Here is a 27,863-nt window from a genome sequence, read left to right on the forward strand (position 1 = left end):
GTTACTGGAGTGCATCTTGTAGATGGTACACATGGCTGCCACTGTTCATCGGTGATGAAAGGTTTGAATATTTGTGGAAGAGGAGCAATCAATGGGCCGCTTTGTCCTGAATAGTGTTGAGCTTCTCAAGGGGTGTTGAAGCTGCACTCATCCAGGCAACTGGAGAGTATTCCATTATACTCCTGACATCTGCCTTGTCGATCATGGACAGGCTTTGGGGGGGGGGGGGGGGGGGGGGGGGGTCAGGAGGTAATTTACTCACCTTGGGTTCCGAGTCTTTGACCTGCCCTGATAGCCGCATTATTAATGTGGCCAGACCAGTTCAGTTTCTGACCAATGGTAACTCCAGGATTTTGATAGTGGGGGATTCAGCGATGGTAATGCCATTGAATGTCAAGACACCAAATGTATAAGGTCACCAAAGCAGTCAATGTCTTAACTGCAAATTTATAACAATGTTTACTATTTTTAAATCAGTTTGATTTTAATAATATACAGACTAACGTCTTTTTGTTTGGTTCACCTATTTGTCAGTGCTTGTTACTACAGTTATGTTGCATATTTTCATTTTCTATTTTCAAAGTAAACCTGTCTGCAGTGGGACTATCTGAAAAGTGTCAAAACAAATGCAAAGGCTTTTTGTTTAAAGTTATTACCATTTTATCATCAAATCTGTATGGTTCACCTTAGTGTCACTGGTATAACAGCATAAAACAGTAGGAGCGCCATGGGCCATACGCCCACTCAAGTCTGTTCTGCCATTCAATAAGATTATGGCTGAGTCTCAATCTCAGCCTCACTTTCCAACCTATCCCCCTCGCCCTTGATTCCTTTGTGGCCAAAACAAATCTATCAATCTCAGTCTTGTATCCGCACATCAGCTGAACATCCACAGCCCCCTGGGTAGAGAATTCAAAGATTCACAACCTTCTAACTGAACATTTATCTCCTCATCCCAGCCATAAGTGGATAACTCCTTATCCTGAGCTGTGGCCCCGAGTCTCCCTAGCCATGGGAAACAGCATTTCATCATCTGCCTTGTCAAGCTCGCTGAGAATTTTCTATTGTCTGCTTCACACACCAGGAGCCTTAGGTCTGCACTGTGCTCATCCAGGTGATAGGCCAGCTATGGACTGTGTCAATCAACACAGATTTGGATTCACGTCAGTACAAACTGCAGCATAATTTAGATCTGAAGTCTCCCCCCTCCCCACACTCACACACACACATACACACACACGCCCGGGATATGTGCTATGTTTGCCTCACAATTGCAATGCAAAGAAAAACGTTAAAATCCGGGACACGTGAGAGCCTTGAAAACCTATTTGGCGCTGCTCAATGTCAACAGAAAATTTACAGGATAGTGATTTCTCAGCTACAATTACCAGTTAACCAGATGTGGCCAAAGTGCCAGTGAGCTGTGATCTGGGCAGGTATGCAAACAATACCCTCCGGGTTCCATTTCCCTTCTTAAGAATGAAAGGAAGCCATCACTGAACCTTAAACTTAAATTGAAAAATCAGGAAACACTCAATCAACACGTCAGGCGTGGGACCTGTGGAGAGAAGCAAAGTGAACATTTTACTCATTTACCTTGTTCCAACTTGAAGTGTTTGACTTGCTACGTATTTGCAACATATTGTTTTGTTTCAGATTTCTCTTCTGTTCTAACAACTGGCCCGTTGTCACTTCTGGTAACTTTTGGTTCACTTTACTTACACAGCAATCTTTAGACTTAATTCTCCCAAGCTCCTGCCAGCATGTTTAGTGGCGGGCATGAGGGGGTGGGGGGGGGGGGGGGGGGGGGGGGGGGGGGGGGGGGGGGGGGGGGGGGGGGGAGGGGGGGGGGGGGGGATGATATGGTGGGTGACAATTTACAGCCTGGCCCTCCCCATGGAATGTGGGCATCTTGGGACTGCCCAGCTAACACCCTGGCACTGCCACCCTCACTGGGTGCCAGTGAAAGGGTGTCCAGGGCCATGGTGGCACCACCAAGGGCCAGGGCCCGAGGGGGGTCATACCATGAAAAGAGGGTGGGGGAATGTGGGGGTGTGCAGGGTAGGTAAGTAGGGGCCTCCGGGAGGTTGGGGTGGGGGGGTGACAAATGACGAATGGGGGTCCTGGAAGGGGGTGCCTGTAAGGGGGTGTGGGAGGGCCTGAAGAGGTGGGAGTCCCAGGGACCCCATAGGTATTTTTTTGTACAGGAATGAACATACAACAGGAGATGTTGACTCCATCCAAGAATCGACACACATTAAATATGATAGCAAGCACTAAGTTGTTCAGTACAGTCAATACTGATGAACATACCAGAGCTGATTCTTTTTACTTCTACTTGATCTTTCCGAGCAACACTCTGTTAGACTATTTGTATTCAGCCGTCTTGAGGGAGCAGTTCAGGCTGGTTGATCGCCCCGGAGCGATTTCACTCCTTCTCATTCTCTGCACGTGTTACACGGCGGCAAGCTCTTGTGACCTACACTGAACCCATGAGATGGTTGTTTTAAATATTGCAGGCGGAGCTTTGCGTTAAATCTCCAGGGATGTGGGCTACAGAATGACAGCAATGTGTTTCTTTGTTGTAGAAGTACCTGCTTGAACATACCCGGGACCATAAAACAGGTCAGGAAGCTAAGAGTGCTTTTGTTTCCAGTGTTTCACCTGTGGCAGGAAAGGCTATATTACCCTACTACCTAGCAATTAATCATTCCTGTATTGATGTGTCCAGAGGGCTTGTTTGGACTGCAAGAAATGCTTATTTTAAGTCAGTAAAAACAGACTTGCAGCTTTCCCATCTCTCTGTTTGGTGCTTGAGGCGGAGATAACTCAAGCTTGACATTTGTAAAATAAGGGACTTGCACAGCCATCACTTATTAGCTCCTTTGCTAAGTGCCCCACATAGCAAACATGTCACTGGAAGCTGCATGAACTAAATCCTTTTGTTCCTGGAAATAATTAGCATTAATTGGTCTTATTAACTGTAAATACTGGAGCCTGATTTACTGACATGTCAAGCATTCCATTAAAAAATAAAATGTCCAATTAATAATATGTTTGGCTTTCAAATCAGTTTGGCACAGATCATGATATGATTTTTCAATCATCCCTGCGGCAACAAAACTAAAGGTGAGGTGATCAGATTGCACAAGCCCTTGTCAATCTGAACTTAATTTAAGAATAATCCATCACGTGTAACTTGCTGAAAATTATTTAGTTTTTTTGTCACAAGATTTCTTGAATTCTCTTTCTGTTAAGCATTCTGGACCATGTTTTGTTGGTAATGCTGTCCTGTGACCGATTATGAGTTTTCCTGTCAGTTTTGTTCGGTTGACGTACAATTTTCTTTCTCTCCCTGATGCAAGGGCTTGTCCAAGACTAGGAGCATGAACTTTTCAATTAAGGGGCAATTCAGCATGGCCAATCCACCTAACCTGCATATATTTGGGTTGTGGGGTTGAAACCAACGCTGACATGGGAAGAGTGTGCAAACTCCTCACAGACAGTGATCCGGGGCTGGGATCAGCACAGTAGGCAGAAGTGCTAACCACTGCACCATTGAAATGAAATGAAATGAAAATCGCTTATTGTCACAAGTAGGCTTCAAAATGAAGTTACTGTGAAAAGCCCCTAGTCGCCACATGTGTCCCCTTATCTCCATTCAGCGCAGTCTCAGCCCTTGCACTCTGAGGAGATACTGAGTAAAACATCGAAGACCTGCTCATTGTTTCCTCATCAGATGCATGGCAAATCACAAAGAGTTCTTTTGCTGCAACTTTACACATCTCCTGTCAGCGAGCTAAGAAGGTGATTCACAAGAGTGTGGGAGCAGACATTCTACTCCACTTTCTTCAGCCTACCAGGTGTATGACCTGGGAAAAGGAGAGTTCAATTATTGTCAGTTCATGTAACTTTCTTTCATAGAAACATACATAGAAATAGAAGCAGGAGTAGGCCATTCGGCCCTTTGAGCCTGCTCGACCATTCATTATGATCATGCCTTATCATCCAATTCAATACCCTTACCACGCCTTCCCTCCTATATTCCTTAGTGGTCTGTAAGTCACTCCCACAAAATATTTTTTTGCCCTTGGTGTTTCTTAACTCGACCCATACAGATTCCACATCATCTGTGCTAATATCTTTACTCAACATTGTATCAAGATCTTCTTTAGTCAACCTTGAACTCCACCTCCTTTGCTTTTCTGCCTGTCCTTCCTAAACACATGTTTAGTTCCCATCCTTGGTCACCTTGGAGCCATGACTCCGTTATCCCAATTATATCATATCTGTGCAACTAATTCATCCATTTTATTTTGAATGCTCCAAGCGTTCAGGTACAAGACCTTAAGGCTAATCCTTTCCATGTACCTTGATTATTTTTTTACTGAGTCCTGATCTTGATTTCTCCATAATTTTTCTTATTCTCCTTGCGTCTTTTTCTCTTTCTTCTTGATTTTCCCCTGCTCTGAATCCTTGCAGAGGTTCCTACCCCCCGCCATATTAGTTTAACCCTCCCCAAGCACTCCAGCCAGTACACCCCAAGACGTCAGTCCTGGTCCTGCCCAGGTGTAACCTGTCAAGTTTGTACTGGCCCCACCTCCCCAGAACCAAAACCAATGCCCAGGAATCTAAACCCCCCAACCCCTCCCCCAATGCACGCCCACCACCTTTTCAGCCACGTACTCATTCTCGGACTAGTGTGTTGAACATCAGCAGTTCTGTGAGGGTTGGCCAATGCTGTGGCTATGTGGGCATGATGTTTTACATAAATATAAATCAGAACTATGACATTGTTAAATGTTTCATCCAAAGTTGGATTCAAAAATCCATACTTGAGAGGAATGCGCCAAGGCACATTGAAATAACTATTATTTAAAGTATCCTCCCTTTGTGTCACAGTGTTGCACTCTCCTTTTGTTTGAAGTCAAAAAGGATCCTATGGTTTAGCTAACAAATAGTCAAAAGCAAGCTCTTGCTGTCTTTGTTTGTCGCCTCAGTTGAAAAATTGCTGCGGTCCTCCTGCAGTGCAATCGACAAGGCACTGAGGAACCCAGTTTCGAAGGTTGCGAGTTTGACAAGATAATGAGACAGGAGGGGCATTTTGCATCTCACTGAGAGAACGTCTATGTGACTCCAATGCACTGTACAGTTGGACTTTTCCAGGTTTGCAGCACAACTAATCAGGCAAGGATCTGTTCCCGACAAACACACACAATATGGAGACATCAATTGTTTCCTGGTATCTTGTGTTGTCAATGATTGCTTGTAGATTGTAAGGAATCATAGAGTCCCTTCAGTGCAGAAGGAGGCCATTCGGCCCATCGAGTTTGCACCTACCCTCTGAAAGAGCACCTCACACAGGCCCACTTCCTCGCTCCAACTTCATAAACCCTCTTAACCTTTGGACACTAAGGGCAATTTTAAAATGACGAACAAACCTAACCTGCACATCTTTGGACTGTGGGAGGAAACCCGAAGCACCAAGAGGAAACCGACGCAGGCACGGGGAGAACGTGCAAACAACGAACAGCCACCCAAAGTGGGAATTGAACCCGGGTCCCTGTGCTGTGAGCTTGTTGTTTCAATAGTTTGTTTCAAGTGATATGACAAAAATATAGGGGGCGATTCTCCGATATGGAGCCCAAGTGTTCGCGCCGTCGTTAACGCCGTCGTAATGCCATCGTTAACGCCGTTAGGGGGCCAGCAGGGCGCTGGAGCGGTTCACGCCGCTCCAGCCACTTTTCGCGGTGCTAAATGGGCGGCGCGCCAAACCGCACATGCGCTGTTGGGCCGTGCCAAACTGCGCATATGCGGAGAACTTCTTTAGCGTGGCGGCCCCGACTCAACACGGAGTCAGGGGCCGGCGTGCCAGAAAGTAGGTCCGGTGGGGGGGGGGAGAGGCCGGCCCGCCGATCGGTGGGCCCCGATCACAGGCCAGACCCCATCTGAGGCCCTACCCCGGTGAAGGAGCACCCCCTCCTTTCCCCCCCCCCACCCCCCACCCACAGGCCGCCCCCTGACTGTTCCCACAGAGTTCCCGCCGGCAGTGACCAGGGGTGAATGGCGCCAGCGGGACTCTGTCGTATCGGCGCAGCCGCTCGGGCCATCTGGGATGGGGAATCGGCGCTCCCACCGATTCCAGTGGCCGGGGCTGCGCCAAACACGCCGGCGAAAATGCCGCCCATTCTCCACATCTCGAAGAATCGCACACCGGCGTGGGGCGTCATGGCGCGGTTGCACCGATTTCCCCGGCCCGCCGCGGGTCTCAGAAAATCACCCCATAATTTTTGCATTCTGGCCATGCTGATCTTAGAAATAAAGAGACGCCATATTTTCTAAGTCGCTTCGATATTGTGTTTCAAGAGGAGGGTGGTTAAGTCAGGGAATCCATAATTGCCTTGCCTCCTTTCCCTTTTGCAAATGATTACTTCTCTTTTAGAGGGCGATAGGGAGAAGAGGGACTTGTTCTCTTCATTACCAACTATCACTCTCAGTGCCCAGGAGAAATCAGTTTCTGGTGATCACTGGGTTTAGAGTTTAACCCTGCCACGTTGGGTATTGCAGGTTCTGGAAGCTCACGCTCCTGCCATCCACACGCACTGCCAATTTTAAGGCTTGTCCAGTTGGTCAGTTTCTAGCCGGATGCTCGTGAACATGGACCTCCAGCACAAAACTGTCCCTTATTTGGCCACATCACCCCTACAGGAGTGAGATGATTGTTGTGGGAGCAGGAAAATAACACGCGGGGCAGGAGATGAAGATTATGTGAAGTTGGATTTGAGGAACATGTTTAAGTGAATCGGAGGGGGGGGGGCGGATTTTCCCTGTGCCGAGTTGTGCCATACCAGACACGAGAATGCTTGATATTGACGCCGGGCGATGTGCATTTGAAACTGACATTCTTCATCTTAATGACCAGAAAGCAAGTGTTGAGATTTTGTAAAGTTGTCCATATTATTTGTTGCAGGACCTTTTCCTTGTTATCGTCTCACTGTGTTAAGTATAGATTCCCAGAATAAAAACCTTTCCTCATCATGGATATAAGCAGTTCGAACTGAGCAGCAGTTCAGCTCTATTGGCTCATCCTTCCACTTTCAATCCCTGCACTTTTAAAATCCAAAGTTACGGTTAACCAAATGCCATTTTAAGATTTGCCTCAATTCTCCTTTCTGCTTCACTCTTTGTGACGATTTGGCTTCTGGACCTTGACTTTGTGCCATCTTCCTGAACTTAACAAAAGGAGGTAATTTATCTATTGCAGGTCAAGTAGCCGTGTCTTTTTTTTTATTTCTAGGTGTCAGTGGAATTCTAAGAGCAGAAGAGGATTCTGGTACCGAAGCAGATGATGAGACGCATCTCACCTTTTACTCGGAACATAGAGGCAGGCGAAGAAGCAAAGGTATTTAGATCATCGACATGTCTTGGTCACCTTGTGAAATTGCAGCCAGGAATGAGAGCGGTGGTCAAATTCATGATTTTTAACTTAATTTAGCAGGTATCGGAATGCCGTAAGTTTTCAATTCAGACTGCCATGAAAGTTAAACGTTTGTCCAAGTCTCTGTTTATATCTCAGGGTGGAACACAAACCTAGATCGGAATTGTCCATCCTTGTTCGCAGCTGGGATTGTCTGCTGCTGCTGAAAGTTTTCCATTCTCTCTCGCAACGGGTCCCGCCACAGACGAGGCCAGAGAATCCTGTCCCCTATGCTGACTGCAACTCATCGCTGATATGTGGCAATTCATAATTAGCAAATTTCAGAATAGTCCTGTCTTTTTCATCAAATTGATTTGTGGAAAACGATGAACGAATGTCTGTCTAGGTTTTTACGAGCAATTTATGCTGAAGTACACTTAAATGTTTTTGCAGATTCTGGTGTTGTACTAGCTTGAGCTAAACTGGTTTGAACTCATTGCAAATAGTACGCCGCTCAACATTGCCACTGTAATATTAACCAGGGTGATTGATTCTACAGTGTTGTTGAATTGGCCTTCGAAGGCGGCCGACAGGTCTCCAAGGAAAACATGAAGGAAGGCAAGTCAATAAGAGGGAAGGGAAATTCAGAATCTTGGAGATGGAAGTTAAACAAACTGGTGTTAATTGTAAACACCAAGGGCAGAATTCTCCGTCGTGCCGCATCATATTTCTGGTGCGGCACTCTCCCAGGATTCTCCGTCTCGCCAGCCGGCCAATGGGGTTTCCCACTGTGGGCAGCCCCACACCATTGGGAAATCTCCAGGCTGCCTGCGCAACGGAGAATCCCAACAGTGGATAATCCAGCCCTAAGTGTCCTTTTTTTCAGATCTACAAAAGCACAAATTAATGGGTCCATGGCTCGTTGACACAAGTTCCACACTTGATAGACATCCACACGCACGTAATACACTGCAGATTTTGTTCATTGGGCAAAGTCTTCCATCCGTTCATGCCATCGGTGGGATCTTCTGGTTTCCCCCTATGGCGCCCCACCACCACAATATTTCCGGGAAGCGAGGGGTGGATTCCATGCAAAATCTCATTGCCCGCGGTGGGACCAGAAGACTCCACCACCAATCCGAGGCGGGTCGCTGAGAAACACATAGCGGGGGGAGGGGGGGGGGGCAGAGAATCCCATCCTCTGTTTGAATGACGGAAGCATTATATTCTTCTTTGACATTATTCTAGTTCTGTCTTGATGGCTAGATATGTTTCCTAACATCCAGAATGGCAACACCCCATTCACAAAGGAGACCTTGAAATTCTAAGGCACTTGTCAGCTGGTTTACAGACCACCTGGAAGTTCTCCCATGGAAACCTACACATTTCATGTTTTCGGAAAACAAAGGTAGTTTTTAAGGGAATTATATTTGTCATAAACATTAGAAATGAAGTATAATTTCAAATGTGTTTCATTTAACGTTTTTGTGATTTTGGGGTAGCACAGTGGCTAGCACTGTGGCTTCACAGCATCAGGGTCCCAGGTTTCCCCGCTGGGTCACTGTCTGTGCGGAGTCTGCACGTTCTCCCAGTGTCTGCATGGGTTTCCTCCGGGTGCTCCGTTTTCCTTTCACAGTCCATAGACATGCATGTTAGGTGGATTAGCCAAGTTAAATTGCCCTTTAGTGTCCAAAAAGGTTAGGAGGAGTTATTGGATTACGGGAATAGGGTGGAAGTGAGGACTTACGTGGTTCAGTGCAAATTTGATGGGCCAAATGGCCTCCTTCTGCACTGTATGTTCTCTGTTCTATCTTCTATAAAACCCATAGCTAGATTCACATTGGACAAAGGCATTTGTATGTATGGGGTTGGTTGAGTTCCAAATGTGTGTCTATTGCGCTTAGAGAGGGCTATGGTATGACAAGTAAATAGGCCAGCAGAGATATGTGCATGTAGCTTAGCAACTGGTGCCTTCTGAGGTTGAGACAATTTTTAGTTTTTGTTTAGTTAATTTGATTGAAGTTCGAGATGGGTAGTGAGACAGAAGGCAGCACTCAAAGCTTGGCGAGAAGCAGTTGGCTGAGAAGGCTAGAAAGGAAACATCTCTCTCAGCTTTGCAAGAAGAAAAGCGAGAACGTTGAGTAATAGTTAAGAAAATATGTGCAGAGATTTGAAGAGCAGCTAGTTAAGGAAACTAGAGAAATGAAGAGAAGTTTCCAAGCGGTCTGATGTTAAAGGTACTAGAACAGAGTCTTTTGTGCTGAAAAGAGACTGTGTTAATGAGACCATTGTACCTTAAGAGATATACTTGTGTGCCAAGGACTGAGTAAAGGCCTGTTGAACCATAATCCAATGTTTTAACGTTTAACAAATGTTTTATTCTTGTTATTAAAACTAATTAGTGGCACTGTAACTCTGTTTCTCCATGTTTTATAAAAATAAATAAAAGTTACGGCCTATTGAGCCAGCGTTCCATTTGGGGACTTTCCTGTCTGGTTATAACATCAGCGGAAATCATAACTCGTTTGTTAAATGTATTTTTTTTTCCGTCATAAAGCAAATGACCTCTGGCTTTCTGAACCTAAAATGGCTTTCCATAACAGGAGTTTAGGAAATGTGCTGTTCAGCGAAATGGACAGATACAGAAATTCCAGGTTATACCACCAGCGTGTGTTGATTTTTCTTAAAGTGCCACAAAGCGGAGTGAGGAAAGAAGCTTCAGGGTTCCTGCTGCAGAAACTTTGTGAAAGTACTTGAGAATGACAGGGATCCCTGACACTGCACAAGTTATAGCCTTCAGTAACGAGGAGAAAATTGTGTTCCTCCAAAGCTCAGAGCACTGCAGGGAATCAGTGTCAATAAACAAAACTGCCAACTTTTATGGATTTGCTTCTTCCTCACCTGGATACACTGGGGCCATTAAAAGGACCCCAACAGTAATCCCACATGGAATCATTCAGTACACACTAGAGATCAAATGAATAACCTTCCAGAGCTGTTTGGTTCAGCTGTTCACTGGATCAACTCACTGACCCCATACAGTACCAATAGGGAAGCCCAACATGTTTTTCATCAGATGCAACCTGGCATAGAATCATTTGGGGTCTGATTTACCCTTTCAACGTCAATTGTAAGTGGCAGATTATCCTATCTATTAATGCAAATACCCCTGTGCTAAATGCCAACATGAATATCAACTTTTCACATCACAACTTGAACGAGCAGTGATCCACTTGTGAAATTTGAGGGCCTACTTGATGGCAATTAGCTTTAAGGAGCCACTTGCCCTGGAGTAACCTCAGTTAATTTAAGGTTGCGAGGCTGAAAAGAAATTGTTTCTGGAAATTGCAGAGGAGGCAGCTGTGACTAAGGTGATCTGAATTAAGTTGGAACGGCAAGGAAAAGGGCACTTTTAGAAATTCATTTTAATGTGGGTGGCACCGTGGTTAGCACTGCTGCCTCACAGCATGAGGGAACCGAGTTCGATTCTGACCTTCGGAGACTTGTGGAGTTTGCATGTTGCCCAGCGCCTGCATGGGTTGCGCCCGGGTGGTCTGGTATCCTCTCACAGTCCAAAGATGTGCAGATTCGGTGGACTGGTCATGCTAAAAGTCCCCTTTTAATGTCCAAAGACGTATGGGTTAGGTGAGGTTGGGTGGATGGGATGGGAGATGGAAGATTTGATTTGATTTGATTTATTATGGTCACGTGTATTAGTATACAGTGAAAAGTATTGTTTCTTGCATGCTATACAAACAAGGCATACCGTACGTAGGGAAGGAAGGAGAGACTGCAGAATATAATGTTACAGTTATACCAAGGTGTAGAGAAAAGATCAACTTAATACGAGATAGGTCCATTCAAAAGTCTGACGGCAGCAGGGAAGAAACTGTTCTTGAGTCGGTTGGTACTTGGTGCAGACTCAATGAGCTGAATGGCCTCCTTTTGTGCTGCAGGGATTCTCTGATGACACTGGGCATTACCTCAAGTCATGGTTAAGCATTACCTATCCTGAAGCTATCCAGGCATGAGAAATAGACAAATTATTATCAATGAGTCAATTGCCAGCTAGATTGCTTGTGCTTATGACTACAAAAGTGGAAACATGTTCTTTATTTGTCATTACTATGACAGCACTTTAATAAAATTGCCGCTATTATCCTCCATTCATGAAGTGTCTGAATTTCACTGAGATTGTTCATCCTCGGCCATTGCTAATGTTATCTCAGAGAGAAAAAAAAACTTCCATGAAAGAGATACTGCAGTATTGCCTCCCACCTTTCAGGGATACCAAAGAATTCACTTGTCCACCCCTCTCACTCGGTGAGTATCGAACAAACCATGTGCTCATCACCCCACTCACTAAAACACTGCACCGGTGATGCAATATTCAGTAGCCCCACATTGTCATTATAATAGTTCATTGTTTCAGCTGCTTTGCTAAGGCAACTTCTTGCCAGGCTGGTACTTATTGTTCCCCACCTCCAGTTTCCCATTTTGAGGGTGGCAAGTCTCATTCTTGAACCGCTGTAGTTAATATGAGGTTGCCATGCTACTGTTCGTCGGGGAGTTCCAGAATTGTTACATAATAATGGCGAACGATCAGTGGCACAGTGACGAGCACGGCTGTCTCACAGTGCCAGGGATCCAGGTTAGATTCCAGCCTTGAGTGACTGTCTGTGTGGAGTTTTCACATTCCTGCTGTGTGAGCGTGGGTTTCCTCCGGGTGCTCCGGTTTTCTCCCACCGTCCAAAGATGAGCAGGTTAGGTGGATTGGCCATGCTAAATTTCCCCTTGGTTCCAACGATGTGCAGGTTAGGTGGGGTTATGGGGTTACAGGAATGGGGCCTTCGTAGGGTGGGTGCTCTTTTTGAGGGCTGCTGCACTCGATGGGCCGAATCGCCTCCTTCTGCACTGTCGGGATTCTATGGTTCTCTCCGTCCAAGACAGGGAGCTGAGTTCCCTGCCATCGGTGGCAGAGTTCCCAATGCAGCAGAGTCCAGCATTAGACAACAAACAGGATAAGAGCCCTCCAATGTTCGAGTCCCCCACTGGTGGCGGCATCAAGGTTCGCACCCCACACCAGCAGAAGGATGCAAGTGGGTTAATTTGGCCCATTTCCATCCTGTTAATTGGCTGGGCATCATACACTCCAACCTGTGTGAGTCTCCAGTTCTCAGGGTCAGGATTCACGTGGATGAGAATTGGTTCAGGTGTTTGCAAGTGTAACCCTGAAGTGACGCACCTTGCAGTGGGCCATGGGGGTAACTCGTTTTAAGGTAGTTATCCCCAAAGTCCATCCGATGACCATCCTCCCCTCACCCATAATGCAACTACTGCCCAACAGAACCCTGCCCCCCCCCCCCCCCCCCCCACCCCCACCAGAGTCACCCTCATAAGAGGGACACCAATATTTGACAGTTTATTGATGGGTAATTGCTACATCATAGCACTGTTAATGATTCCTTCCATCATTTTCTAGTTTACCCGGGAGTAAATAAGCATTATCCTGCATTTTCTGTTTTTGTTTCAGATTTGCTTTTATTTGGCAATTGATTTTTTATTTTGAAAATATTTTCCTGGGCAATTTTTCATATTTGTGGATGACAATTTGCCGTTATACTGAAACCGCTTGGCTCGGATTTCAATGAGTTCAGGAGGTCGAGCTACTCAGCACCACCGCTGGGACATTGCCAGGGCCATTCACAGTCTTAAGTTCAGTTACACATTTAACTTAGTCCTCCAGTTTTGAAAACATCAGCACAAAATGCTCGCTATGAATGGTGTGTCAATGATTAGATTTAGATTTATTGTCACGTGTACCACGATGCAGTGAAAAGTATTGTTTTGCGTACAGTACAATCAGATTGTACCATAATGAAAAACACAGGACATGGGATAGGTACACAATATAAATGCATAGACCTAGACATCGGATGAAGCATACTGAGTACAGTGAGACACAGCAGAGTAGATTCGTGGAGTGTGGAAGTGAAATTAATGTGTTGCCCACTTAGAAGCATGCTGGGAATGCTTGACTATATTTTAACACTGCTTTTGAATGAAAATAAGTAGGTCAGGTGACGTAAACAAAATACTGCTTAGTATTTTGGACTCGACCTTATCGTGAAATGATGTTCTTCTAAAGGGCAACAAAATGCATACTCGAGTTGTTTTCAGCCAAGGGCAATTACATACATACTACGTATTTCAGCTTACGTACTTTCCAAGATTTGTTTCATGTGGGCAAAGCTGTTTGCTTCTGGAGCTGTTGTTTCAGACTATAAAGATATGCTTTCTTCAGTCTAATCTCATAGTACTGTGGAATGGCTATGTAGCCAGACCAGGGCCCTCTCTGCAAATATTTGTGTCAAATAAATTTCTTTAATTGAACCTCGATGAATTTGTCTTTATTATATTTTTCCACGTCATGGAGAGATCAGTTCAGTCCATAAGAGGGCCATTCAGGAGTCTGGTAACAGCGGGGAAGCAGCTGTTTTTGAATCCGTTGCTGCGTGTTCTCAGACATATCTTCTGCCTGGTGCAAGAGGTTGGAAGAGAGAATACCCTGGGTGGGTGGGGTCTTTGATTCTGTTGCCTGCTTTCCCGAGGCAACGGGAGATATAGACAGAGTCAATAGATAGGAGGTGGGTTCACATTATCGGTTGGGCAACTCTGTAGTTTCTTACAGTCTTAGGCCGAGCAGTTGTCATACCCAGCTATATATTTTTTTAAACTGGTAAAAGGTGGCTGACATGGTTTTGCAATGTTAGCTGTTCATCGTAAGATTCTCATAGATCGATATGAAAAGTGAGAGAAGAGGAACAAAACCATTATCCCGACCAAAATTAGTGGGTAGCACTGTTCCTTCACAGCTCCAGGGTCCAGGTTCGATTCCCGCTTGGGTCTCTGTCGAGTCTCCACGTTCTCCCTGTGTCTGCGTGGGTTTCCTCCAGATGCTCCGGTTTCCTCCCACGAAAGACATGCTGTTGGTAATTTGGACATTCTGAATTCTCCCTCTGTGTATCCGAACAGGCGCCGGAATGTGGCATCCAGGGGATTTTCACAGTAAATTCATGCAGTGTTAATGTCAGTCTACTTGTGACAATAAAGATTATTATTCTCATTAAAATTAGTTGACATGAATTGTGAACCAAAAAGGGAATATGCATAATGTCGTAGAGAGAATTGTTTTCTTTCAGCTTTCATTGTTCAAATATATTTATTTACTCTGGACACACTCCATTTAATTTTTCACCAATGGCTGTGAATTTACATGTTCTGTGTAGAAATAATGGTGAACCATTTTTAAATATATAAGAAACATTTGTGAATCTATTCAGCTAAAGAAATGTCTATTAAAACTCACTGATCTGTTTTGTGCATTTTCTGGGACATTCTTCAGCATTAATCGCACCTTTTTTATTTGTGGACGGACCTGATCATGATTGTTAATTTCCCAATATCACAGAGGATGCAAATTATTGAAGGAATAATATGAAAAGTTGAATGAACACAAAGTTAACACTGACCACAGACACTTATTTTCTTGTTGCAGATTTTCATTTGCTTTCCGGAACTGGATGTTGATACAGGCATTTATTTTTTTGTAAATACGCTGTGTTGCATTTTGTGTCTTTCCATACCGTGAGCTTAATATTTTGAAAAGATGGCCAGTGTGACAGAATTTGGGGAAAATTTGAAATGAGGTAACTTGAGGGAAAGTATGCAGGGTCAGACAGACCATCTGTTTTATATTGCGGGGTATGATTAAGTGGTGGCACAGTGGTTAGCACTGCTGCCTCACAGCGCAGGGACCCGGGTTCAATTTCAGCCTTGGGTGACTGTCTATGTGGAGTTTCATTCTCCCCGTGTCTGCATGGGTTTTTGCCGGGTGCTCCGGTTTCCTCCCACGGTCCAAAGATGTGCAGATTCGGTGGGCTGGCCCCTTAGTGTCCAGGGATATGCAGGTTAGGTCAGCGTATGGGGATAGGAAGGGGAGTGGGCTTAGGTAGGGTGCTCTTTCAGAGGGTTGATGTGGAATCTATGGGCAAAATGGCGTCCTTTAGCACTGTAGGAATTCTTTGTTCCCCCCGATTTTTACTTTCCAATAAACTGAGTAGACTTTGTTGCTCATTGTGAATTGAAATGCTTGATCTCATAACTGCTCTGACACCTCACAAAGCTGCCACCCCGGATATTGTTGATGGGGGAACCCGAGGAAGATCAGGTGTGAACTGAAGGGGTGGGAGAATGTGAGAAGCAGATTAACTTGAATTGGGAGAAAGGACAGAAAATAAAAGTCTCAGTGTGAAGCGAGGAATGGCGAGGGTTGAAAAGAAAGTAGAACTAATGTTTGAAAAGGGACATGCTATCAGGGCACTCCAAAACACTTCAACGTGAAAACAAATATTTTAAAGTTGTAAGCACTGTTGTAATGTAGCGAAATGTGCCAGCCAATTTGTAAACAGAAAAGTCACACACAACAATCAGATAATCAGCATCTCTGGCAGTGCTACACTCCCTTGGTATCCAACTGAAGATTCATTGGAACTTATAATGATTCTGTGTGGAACTTAAGACCTTCTGACTCAGAGGCAGCAGTCCTAACTCAGGGTATAGGCTGACGAGCAGAATACCAGCGTGAAGTTGGGGGAGGACAGAACAATGTTAGTACACAGCAATATCCCGTTAGTAACAAATGATAATGATCAGATAGTCTGTTTTTGTGATGTAGATTGAGGGAATATTGGCCAGGATACTGGTGGTAACTACCCCAAAACAGGTGCCACAAGGCATCATATCAGAGTCAGCATGGTTTTATGAAGGGTAAATTGTGTTTGACTAAAATTTGCTGAACTTCTTCGAAAATGTAACACGCCAAGTAGATAATGGGGATCCGGTAGATTTCGTGGGCTGAATTCTTCGCCGTTGGGATTTTCCGTTTTGGAGGCAGACCGGGGGTTTTCCGACGGCTGCCCCACAATGGGAAACCCCATTGACCAGCCGATGAAACTGAAAATCTCAGCGGCGTACCACACCAGAAATCTGGTGCAACGGGACAGAGAATCCAGCCACATATATCTGGACTTCCAGAGACATTTGATAAGGTGCCGCACAAAAGGTTAATCCACAAGGTAAGATTGTATGGGGTTAGAAGTAATTTATTGACTTGGATTGAGGACTGGCTAACAAACAGAAAGCAGAGAGTCGAGATAAATGGGTCTAATTGGCAAAAGTGTTAGGATCCAAGATGACAACCCAAGTTTATTAAGTTCCCAGATGAGAACCCAACTATTTCCAATTTGCAAAACTGTGAGGAATGGTCACTGCACCACAGCGATGATAATGCTGACCAATAGGGTTTGGGCAGCACGGTAGCCAGGTTCTATTCCCCGCTGGGTCACTGTCTGTGTGGAGTTTGCACGTTCTCCCTGTGTTTGCGTGGGTTTCCGCCCACAGTTCAAAGACGTGCAGGTTAGGTGGATTGACCATGATAAATTGCTCTTAGTGACCAAAAAGGTTAGGAGGGGTTATTGGGTTATGGGGATAGGGTGGAAGTGAGGGCTTAAATCGGTCGGAGCAGACTCAATGAGCCGACTGGCCTCCTTCTGCATTGTACGTTCTAAGTATCTTTTATGTGAAAACAAACTTTAATTTAAACACATAGTCAATCACATCAGCAACCAAGTAACAGTTTTATAATTAACAGTTAAAATAATTCTTAAATAAAAGGAAAACTCTAACTTACTCTCTACACCTGCGAGTGTATATATATTGCAATTAAGCAAACCAATATAGTTCAAAGACCACTTATAAATAAAGTTAAGAATCAGGTTTACTTGCATTTCTCTGTGCTGAGACCTTGGGGAGAACCTTTCAGGAGCGAACTCAAGACACTTCTGTTAAATTTTTATATCCTGTAGCAAACTGAAATTATAGAAAGACCGTGATCTTCTCAATTACATAATCTCTTCCTTAAACATAAGGCATTCTACGGTCTCGACCCACAAGATGTACCATGACCTGGTTAACCAGGGCCAAAACACAATCAAATTATTTACTTGCCAGGCATCCTCCAGAACACAAAACAATATTCCATTTTGTAATTATTTTTTTTTTTAAATTTCATGCACAATTCACCTACCGTGCACATCTTTGGATTGTAGGGTGAGACTCATGGAGACATGGGGAGAATGTGCAAACTCCATATGGACAATGACCCGGGACAATACAAAATTTCATTAGCTCGCTATCTGTAAACAACAAGTTGGTTAAAATCAATGATCATCTCACTTTTGCAACTTCTTATTTACAGCTTTAGCATCTTAAATCCTTTTTAAAAAAAAAAAGAACATGACTGCAACAATGTAAATGGAACAATTTCTAACGTGCGTCACACAAGATGTAACCAGCAGGAAGCCACAGGGTTCGGTCCTCAGGCCTCAACTATTTACAATCTATTTTAATGATTTGGATGCAGGAATAGAAGGTACTGCAGCCAAATTTGCAGATGATGTGAATATAGTTGGGATAGTAAGTTGCAATAAAGAAACAGAAATTTACAAATAGATATGTATAGGTGAGGTAGCGGGACAATATTTGGCAGATGGTGTTTAACATGGAAAAGTATGAGGTTATCCATTTTGGTCGGAAAAATAGAAAGGCAACTTATCATCGAAATGGAGAGTAACTTCAGGGTGCTTTGCTACAGAGGGATCTGGGTGTCCTCATATATGAATCGCAGAAAACTAGTATGCAGGTACAGCAGGTAATCAGGAAGACAAATGGAATTTTGGAATTTATTGCTGAAGGAATATGGTATAAAAGTAAAGTGTTGCTGCAACTATACAAGATATTAGTGAGACCATACCTGGAGTATTGTGTACAGTTTTGGTGTTATATTGGAGGCAGTTCGAGGAATCATAGAATCATGAAATCCCTACAGTGCAGAAGGAGGCCATTTGGCCCATTTTGGCACCGACCCTCAGCACCCACCCTATCTCTGCAACCAAACCTAGGGCGCGATTCTCCGCTGCCCACGACGGGTCGGAAAATAGCAGGAGGGCCTTCCCGACAATTTTCCCGGCCTCCCGCTATTCTCCCCCCCCCCCCCCACTCCGGCCGCCCCCGGCACGAATCGCTGCTCGCCGTTTTTTACGGCGAACAGCGATTCTCCGCAGGCCGATGGGCCGTATACCGCGGAGATTACGGCCGTTTTCACGGCCACTATCTTCAGCATTCGTGAAAACGGCCGCAAAGTGCCCATCCCGGACAACCATGGCACCGATTTGGGTGGCATGGGCCTGCGATCGGTAGGCACCGATCGCGGGCAGCAGGTCCGATACCCGCGCACTATTTGTTCTTCTGCCGCCCCGCAGGATCAGTCCGCGGGGCGGCTGAGGGGCATGACGGCCCGCGCATGCGCGGGTTTTGACGTGTCTGCGTGATGACGTCATCCGTGCATTCACGGGTTGGATCCGCCCAACCCGCGCATGCGCGGCTGACGTCATTGTGCGCGTCAGCCGTCGTGACGCTTGGCGCGCGGACTTAGCGACGGTCGCTAAGCCCGCGATGCCGTGCTTCACGGGGCCCCGCTGCTAGCCCCGCCCGGGAGGGAGAATCGGGTCCCGGGAGGGGGCGCGGAGGCTGCCGTGAAACACGGCCAGTTTCATGGCAGCCTTTACGACTTGCCGCATTTGCGGAGAATCGCGCCCCAAACCTTTGGACACGAAGTGGTAATTTCAAACGGCTAACCTACCTAACCTGCACATTTTGGACTGTGGGAGGAAACCGGAACTCCTGGATTAAACCCATGCAGACACGGGTAGAATGTCCACACTCCACACAAACAGTCACCAAGGTTGGAATTGAATCCGGGTCTCTGATGCTGTGAGATATCAGTGCTAACCAGTGTACCACCATGCCGCCCATCAAGGTTCACTAGATTTATTCCAAAGATGAGGGGGTTGTCTTATGAAGAGGGATTGAGCAGTTTAGGCCGATACATGTTCAAGTTTAAGAGAATGAGAGGAGATCTAATCGAGGTATATAGATGATAAAGAGGATCGACGAAGGAGACGTAGAGTATGTTTCATCTTGTGACGCAATCTAGAACGAGAGGTCATAATTTTAGGATAAGGGGGAGCAGGTTTAAAACAGAGCTGAGGAAAGATTACTTCTCACAAAGGGCCGCGAATTTGTGGAATTCACTACCCCAGAGTGCGGTGGATCCCAGGACATTGAGTAAATTAGGGGATGTTTAGCACAGGGCTAAATCGCTGGCTTTGAAAGCAGACCAAGGCAGGCCAGCAGCACGGTTCGATTCCCATAACAGCCTCCCCGAACAGGCGCCAGAATGTGGCGACTAGGGACTTTTCACAGTAACTTCATTTGAAGCTTACTTGTGACAATAAGCAATTTTCATTTCATTTCATTTTCAAATTTAAGGAGATAGAAGATTTTTAATTCGCAATGGGTTGAAGGGTTATGGAGAATGGGCAGGAAAGTGGAGTTGAGGCCGAGATTAGATCAGCCATGATGGTATTGAATGGCAGAGCAGGCTCAAGGGGCTGAATTGCCTATTCCTGCTCCTAGCTCTTATGTTGTGTTCGTATATTATCCACTTCAGAAGACAGGCAGGCTCTCATTTTAACTTTAATTTTAAGACAGGCATCTGACCAGACAGAACTCCCTTTGTTTTTTCACTGAAATGACAGCATGTAATTTGAGCTCAAGTCTCTGGAATGGGACTTAGAACATAGAACATAGAACATTATAGCACAGAACAGGCCCTTCGGCCCTCGATGTTGTGCCGAGCAATGATCACCCTACTCAAACCCACGTATCCTCCCTATACCCGTTACCCAACAGCCCCCCCCCCCCCCCCCCCCCCCTTAACTTTACTTTTAGGACACTACGGGCAATTTAGCATTGCCAATCTACCTAACCCGCACATCTTTGGACTGTGGGAGGAAACCGGAGCACCCGGAGCAAACCCACGCACACACGGGGAGGACGTGCGGACTCCGCACAGACAGTGACCCAGCCGAACCTGGGACCCTGGAGCTGTGAAGCATTTATGCTAACCACCATGCTACTGTGCTGCCCTAAGTTAATACCAGAAGTGGGATTCGTACCCACGCCTCCAGAAGAGACTGCGACTTTAACCCAACGCATTCGCCCGCTCGGCCATCCTGTCGCGCTGGCAAACTTGAACCCACTCGGTCAGAATTCTGTAATTTCCATGGCACCAACTTTAAATATAATTACATGTTTACATTCAGAGCACGGAGCTGCTGGTCAGCTATTGCTTGGTATGTGTGTATATGGCACATTCAGGAGCTTACATTGAGTAAGTAATCTAATAGGATAGAAGGACACATTTGTTTCCTATTTGCCCCTGGAACACTGAGGGAGAGGATAGTTGAGTGATTTTCAGGCTGATTTTCTTACCTTGTCTGGGGATGTTAGGTTGGGTCATTATTTTTGTGTTGCTTGTGGCAGAAGATGGCGCATTTCAGTTTCCCCTAAATCCCAGGTGTGATTAAATATCAAAAACTATTGATATATTGTTAAAATAGTCAACTTCGTGACTGAGAAGATGGAACTGAGGTTAAAATAGCGAGACTTTGAAAGAGCAGCGAGTCTTCAGAAGAGAGAGCAAGACTTCGGGACAAAGAGGTTTAATGAACAAGACTTCAGGACTGAGAGGTAAAAACAGTGAGACTCGGGAAAGAGCGGTTTAAACAGAGACTTTGGGACAGAGCGGTTTTAACAGGAAGACATCTAAACAGGGAGGTTAAAACAGCGAGACCGGGACTGGAAGGTTAAAACAGCTGACAGCTGGAAAGGGAGGTTAAAACAGCAAGACGTCTGCTCAGAGATCCTCCCCTCTCCAACCCATACCCCCGAGAGCACCCTGTCCTGGACCCCACGCGGCGGCAGTAGGGGGAACCCCGCTACCTGCCGCCTGACAAACACCCTTACTTGCATGTACCTAAAGGTGTTCTCCGGGGGGAGCCTGAACTTCCCTTCCAGCTCACCCAGGCTCGCAAACTTCCCGTCTATGAACAGGTCCCCCAGCCTCCTGACACCTGCCCTGTGCCAACTCAGGAACCCGCCATCAATTCTCCCTGGAACAAACTGGTGCTTTCCCGGTATTGGGGACCCCATCGAGGCCCCCACCTCCCCCCTGTGCTGCCTCCATTGCCCCCAAATCCTGAGGGCAGCTGCCATCACAGGGCTCGTGGTATACCTCGTCGGAGGGAGCGGCAGCGGCGCAGTTGCAAGCGCTTCCAGGCTCATACCCACACAGGATGCCATCTCCAGCCTCTTCCATGCCACCCCCTCCCTGTCCATTACCCACTTGCGCACCATCGCTGCATTGGCAGCCCAATCCAGATGTACTATCTAACAGACAGACAGCATAAACACTACATTCCTCCACCTTTAACTTTCTTTTTACACTATCTCCAAAATGAAATTACTCAAATCGACATTCTCAATAAACATTATACACACAAATTAGACATTTGTCAATTGATGTAGCGATTGTTCAATGATGAGACCTTTAGGCTTGCATTTAACACCACACTTCGACTCGTTTTTAAGCTTCAACTGTGCAGTTCCAAATATTGTCTTGCATGGGATTCTTCCATACAAACTTGCTGCTCTCTGAGTCCTGTTCTGGACTCGGAGCTGATCAAGGACTACATAATTTACTCTGTGGACGATGTCACTCCCAATTCTTCGTTGATCCTTTCCCCTGAAACCCGCCTGTACTCTACAATGAATTCAGGTACCATTGTCGCAATACAACACAATCTTATGTCTTGACAGCTGATTCACAAACTCGGTCTGTTCCTATTAAGAATGATGTGGAGATGTCGGCGTTGGACTGGGGTGAGCACAGTAAGAAGTCTTACAACACCAGGTTAAAGTCCAACATATAATTTTCTGGAACATACCTTGTCATTCATTTGAGGAAGGAGCAGTGCTCCGAAAGCTAGTGTTTGAAACAAAACTGTTGGACTTTAACCTGGTGTTATAAGACTTCTTCCGATTAAGAATGGTTGTGGTTCTCTATCTCTGGATTGTGTGATAAAATTCCTTCTCTTTCTAGCATTTCTATTCGGCATCTATTTCATCGACCATATTATATCAGTTCTTGTGCTTTTCCATTAATGTGACCATTTCAGCAATCCTAATCTGGCATGTAACCTTAGTTTCCTTCTCTGCTTGAGTTGTTGCTTCGTCTAGTTCTCTCCGGCACAACTTCCTTCAACTTGGTGACTTTAGTTTCTTCCTTTCAACTTCTGCATCAACCAATCCTCTGTTTGGACATAAGTATGGGCAGCACAGTAGCACAAGTGAATAGCACTGTGGCTTCACAGCGCCAGGGTCCCATGTTCGATTCCCTGCTGGGTCACTGTCTGTGCGGAGTCTGCACATTCTCACTGTGTCTGCGTAGGTTTCCTCCGGGTGCTCCGGTTTCCTCCCACAGTCCAAAGAAATGCAGGTTAGGTGGACTGGCCATGATAAATTGCCGTTAGTGACCAAAATGTTAGGAGGGGTTATGGGAATAGCGTGAAAGTGAGGGCTTAAGTGGGTCGGTGCAGACTCGATGGGCTGAATGGCCTCCTTCTGCACTGTATGTTCTATGTACTTCTTTATTTAATGCTCCTTCATTAAATAATCTCTGAGTCCTGTTCTGGACCTTCTCCTCCACCTGTATTTTTCACTCAGCCTCCATCAGTTCCAGTTTGGTCTGAGTCAGTTCCAGCTGCAACTCCTTTATCTTGATATTCATCTAAAGTATCCTAAAATGAACTGACCATTTAAAATGGCCTATCTTTGTTAAAACAGTTCTTTGCAGTGATCTTTCCAAATCTGTCCCAACTCAGTATTATCCAATTGCTGCCTTCCAATCACTCACTCGATTGACAGCAGATTTGTTTGTGATTTTTTTATTCGTTGTGTATTTGGAATGTGGGCGTCACTGGCTTCGCCAGTATTTATTGCCCATCTCTCAGGGCATTTAAGAGTCAACCACTTTGCTATGACTCTGGAGTCACATGTCGGCCAGACCAGGTAAGCACATGGGACTTATCAGGTATGGGCAACAGATTTACCACCCTAAAGAAAGGGTTTTTATGACAATCAACAATGGTTTCATGGTCACCTTTAGACTTTTAATTCCAAATTTTTATTGAATTTAAATTTCACCATCTGCCATGGTGGGATTTGAACCTGAGTCTCCAGAGTACTCTGAATCTCTGGATTACTAGTCCACTGATAATACTACTATGTTACAAACACTACACTGGACAGGAAGGTTAAAAAGCAAGACTCCGGGAAAGAGAGGTTAAGTACCATTACATCATAATTACATCGGCATGAGGTGTTTCTGATATTTGCCCTTCACATTATATTCTCCCCTCCAAGTCTTCATCCCAACAATATACATCCTGCTACATCTCCCCACTCAGTCTCAGACTTCACAGGGTTAGTCTCTGAGATTTGCTGACCAATCTCCCTGATCTTGTTCTGATTTGATTCTGAGGTTGCGGACATTTTGTACTCTCGCCTCATTCGATATGAGTGTCCTTCTCCTGGATAGTTGTCGAGGTTTGTCTTGTTTTTTTGTTCCTTACCTCTGTCCGGGTTTGTACAATAAGCAGCACGGTAGCAAAAGGGGATAGCACTGTGGCTTCACAGCGCCAGGGTCCCAGGTTCGATTCCCTGCTGGGTCACTGTCTGTGCAGAGTCTGCACGTTCTCCCATGTCTGTGTGGGTTTATTCCGGGTGCTCCGGTTTCCTCCCACAGTCAAAAGATGTGCAGGTTAGGTGGATTGGCCGTGATAAATTGCCCTAGTGACCAACAAAGGTTAGGAGGGGTTATTGGGATATGGGGATAGGGTGAAAGTGAGGGCTTAAGTGGGTCGGTACAGAACCCATAGGCCGAATGGCCTCCTTCTGCACTGTATGTTCTGTGTAAAGCGCAAGTTTCTATTAGCTTTCTTTCCAAAGATATCAAACATTGTAGTTTTGAATTCTATTTCCTTGGTCCATCTCAAACCTGTGAGATCATGGTTGTGGAATTCTTCCTGTTAGTTCTCTTTTTTGACCTCATATCCATACTCTCTTACCCGGGCTGTACTATTAATGGTTCGAAAACCTCTCTCAGCTTTTCCATGTGGCATTTTCTGATGGGCTCTCTTGTCATGGATCCACAACATACCAGCTAGATTGACATCAATGTCAACTGTGCATTTTATGGAAATGAAAAGGTTACACAACCCATAGAACAAGTCGTTGCTATGGATTGAGCTGATGCATATCTGATTATAGAATGTCAATCAACTTAGCACGCCATTCATCATATATAATCTTCGTTGTTGTTTTGGGCAATTTACATCTTGGTTTAATGAGACTAATTATGACCTTATTCTGAATATCAACAGAGTTTTTTTAGAAAATCCAATGGTATAATCTTGTCATTATAATCAACCTCTATCATCTGTCAGAGGAGCAATGAGGTGTTAAAATCCAAAGTTTGTTTCCACTGACTTGGTTTTGGTGCCACCTAGTGGCTTGGAAGATCACCTTTCTCTCGGGTCTATTGATGAGACTAGTTATGGATGCAAAGCTGAACGGTTAAAAGTTAACTTAACCCGTACGTTTTCCTTTAGTTCATATGAAATGCAGCAAAGTTTTAATTTTGATTCAGTTATTCCTTTCAATGGAGAAGTTAAAGCTCAGCCAACAGTTCCGTTCCCAATAAAGTGCAACGTGACTCTGATTTTGCACTGGCATCTTGCACTGGCATCCTTGACGGGCAGCATGGTAGCATAGTGGTTAGCATCAATGCTTCATAGCTCCAGGGTCCCAGGTTCGGTTCCCGGCTGGGTCACTGTCTGGGTGGAGTCTGCACGTCCTCCCCGTGTGTGCGTGGGTTTCCTCCGGGTGCTCCGGTTTCCTCCCACAGTCCAAAGATGTGCGGGTTAGGTGGATTGGCCATGCTAAAGTGCCCGTAGTGTTCTAATAAGTAAGGTTAAGGGGGAGTTGTTGAGTTACGGGTATAGGGTGGATACGTGAGTTTGAGTAGGGTGATCATGGCTCGGCACAACATCGAGGGCCGAAGGGCCTGTTCTGTGCTGTACTGTTCTAAATTCTAAATTCTAAAGAAGCTCTTCCATAAGCAATGAATTGGTCCAGAAATCTTGAGATGCAACCAAAATTTTAATGCGTTTTGGAAAGCTTGCGCTTTGACAGATAAACATGACAGTGAGGTACAGAAAGGCAATGCACTCTTCCACAGGGACAGTGTTAATTTTACTTTGGTGTAAAATTCTTTGTGGCATTATCAGCATTAGATGTGCTGGATTACATTATTGTCTTGTGAGCTAATTTTGGCTTCACATGATTTGCCATGGGTTCCATTCTTGATTTTCTTCTCTGTGACATTTACCTGGTATCCTTGATAATATCAACTGGAAACATGGGATCCATTAACTGAAAGACTGTTGCTAGACTCGCTTGGTGTCTGCCAGATATCAAGATCTGGATGAGCTAATGATGCTTGACAAAACTGAGAGCATCACGTTGACTCCCACCAGCAGCTTGATGCCTTTTGGCCTTGACCGTATCAATCCTACCAGCCGCCATCTTATTTGGACTCACCCGCTGTCAGCCTAGTGCAGTCTATGCCTCGTCTTCCCATTGGTAGCAATTGGGTTTGTACAAAATTAAGACTTGCGGCGTCTAAAATTATATCGTCCAAATGAGCGAGACCGTAGTCACTGCTCGGATTTTAAAGTTGAACAAAACAGAGCAGCTACTGACTGTTCCAGAGTAAAACTTGGGCTTGAGAACCATTTTCCGTTTGCAGCAGAGAATTGTGCAAATGTACTTCTATCAGTATCGCACAGATGTGGATTCGAATTTACACAAAGAAACGCAAGTGACATTATCTCCGGACAAAAAAGAAATTTGGGGCATTGCATCCAAGTGGAATGCAAGTGGAACACAAGCTAAGTTTCCACGGTTATGTCTCATGCCACAAGGTGTTAATTAATCCTTCATGAGCTACGCCCATGTAAGATTGTTCATGCTTATAGAATTAACAAGCATGCTGGTGTTCATTGCACAGACTTTCATATATGTAGGTTTCTGGTCCGGCACAGTAGCACAGTGGTTAGCACAGTTGCTTCACAGCTTCAGGGTCCCAGATTCGATTCCCAGCTTGGGTCACTGTGCGGAGTCTGCTCATTCTCCCTCTGTCTGCGTGGGTTCCCTCCGGGTGCTCCGGTTTCCTCCCACAAGTCCCGAAAGACGTGCTGTTAGGTGAATTGGACATTCTGAATTGTCCCTCAGTGTACTGAACAGGTGCCGGAGTGTGGTGACTAGAGGTTTTTCACAGTAACTTCATTGCAGTGTTAATGTAAGCCTACTTGTGACAGCAATAAAGATAATTATTGATGTCACTGCTAGCCATGACCTCACAATCAGCAAGAACTTCACAGTCAAAGAAGCTCAAATCAAAGTCCCATTACCTATTACAAATAAGGTTTATCCTCTCCTCACTTCGCATAAAAACAGCTCACATAAACCAAAAGCAGAATTCCGTCTCACTCCCACATTACAAAATGATCCCAGCAACATCTGGTTTCAGATTTTGGAAGTTTTGAGGGGTATCTTTTTCCGCCTTCCCAAGATTTAGACAAGAACATGGAGTCGGATTCACCGTCCCGCCACACCACCTTTCTGGTGCGGCGCACCCACGCCGGTTTCGGAATTCTCTGTCTTGCCAGCCGGCCAATGGGGTTTAATATGAATGAAAAATTTATTGGCTCGCATTATGGAAGTATTGTTCACCTCGTTGGGTTTATGCTTCACTGTGCAAAGCTTTGCAACCAAAAGCAAAAGGGGGTAAATTTACAAATGATCCAGACTCACCAACTTCACAAATGACCAAGCTTTTCAGCGCACTGAGGACCTCAAAATGTTTTCTTCTGTTAAACCACATCAGGAGAGGTGAAATGAGTCCTCTATTCTCCCACTCCATGTTTGACCATAACTAGGGATTTTTGAGAATTATAGAGAGAATGTGCTTCACCAATTCTGTGAGAGTCCCACTATTTACACTCTTTGAGGTTGGAGAGAATTATTCAGACAGGTTAAACAAATAACAAGATAAGTTTTATGACCACAATTCATATGGTTACACACACACATATGCATACACGCGCATGTAAGTACAGTTGGTAGAATACAAGGATTGCCTTATAGGATTTTTTTTTAAACAGTTCAAGTAAGATAAAACAAAGGAGTGTACGGTTAGCTGCCCCTTGATTGGTCTCAATACGCAGGTTCAATGTTGCGCCTATTTTGTTCAGATGTCCTAGTTGTGCTTGTGTGGAGCAGACTTCCATGCTTTTTTGAA

The 27,863-nt window shown here is 45.1% G+C and overlaps 1 protein-coding gene across 10 annotated transcripts in view; it reads left to right on the forward strand.

Annotated features, from left to right (window-relative positions):
- LOC119955607 (astrotactin-2-like) overlaps positions 1-27,863 on the forward strand; it is a 1,814,189-nt gene that overhangs the window by 693,449 nt on the left and 1,092,877 nt on the right. For 9 of the 10 annotated variants that reach the window (XM_038781996.1, XM_038781994.1, XM_038781999.1 and 6 more), the window contains one exon: positions 7,298-7,402. The exons of the other annotated variant lie outside the window; for it this stretch is intronic. In XM_038781996.1, coding sequence (XP_038637924.1) covers positions 7,298-7,402 — 105 coding nt within the window. The remainder of the gene's footprint in view (positions 1-7,297; positions 7,403-27,863) is intronic. 10 annotated transcript variants of the gene reach the window in all.

The sequence above is a fragment of the Scyliorhinus canicula genome, chromosome 21 (assembly GCF_902713615.1).
Source record: "Scyliorhinus canicula chromosome 21, sScyCan1.1, whole genome shotgun sequence".
Classification (NCBI taxonomy): Eukaryota; Metazoa; Chordata; class Chondrichthyes; order Carcharhiniformes; family Scyliorhinidae; genus Scyliorhinus; species Scyliorhinus canicula.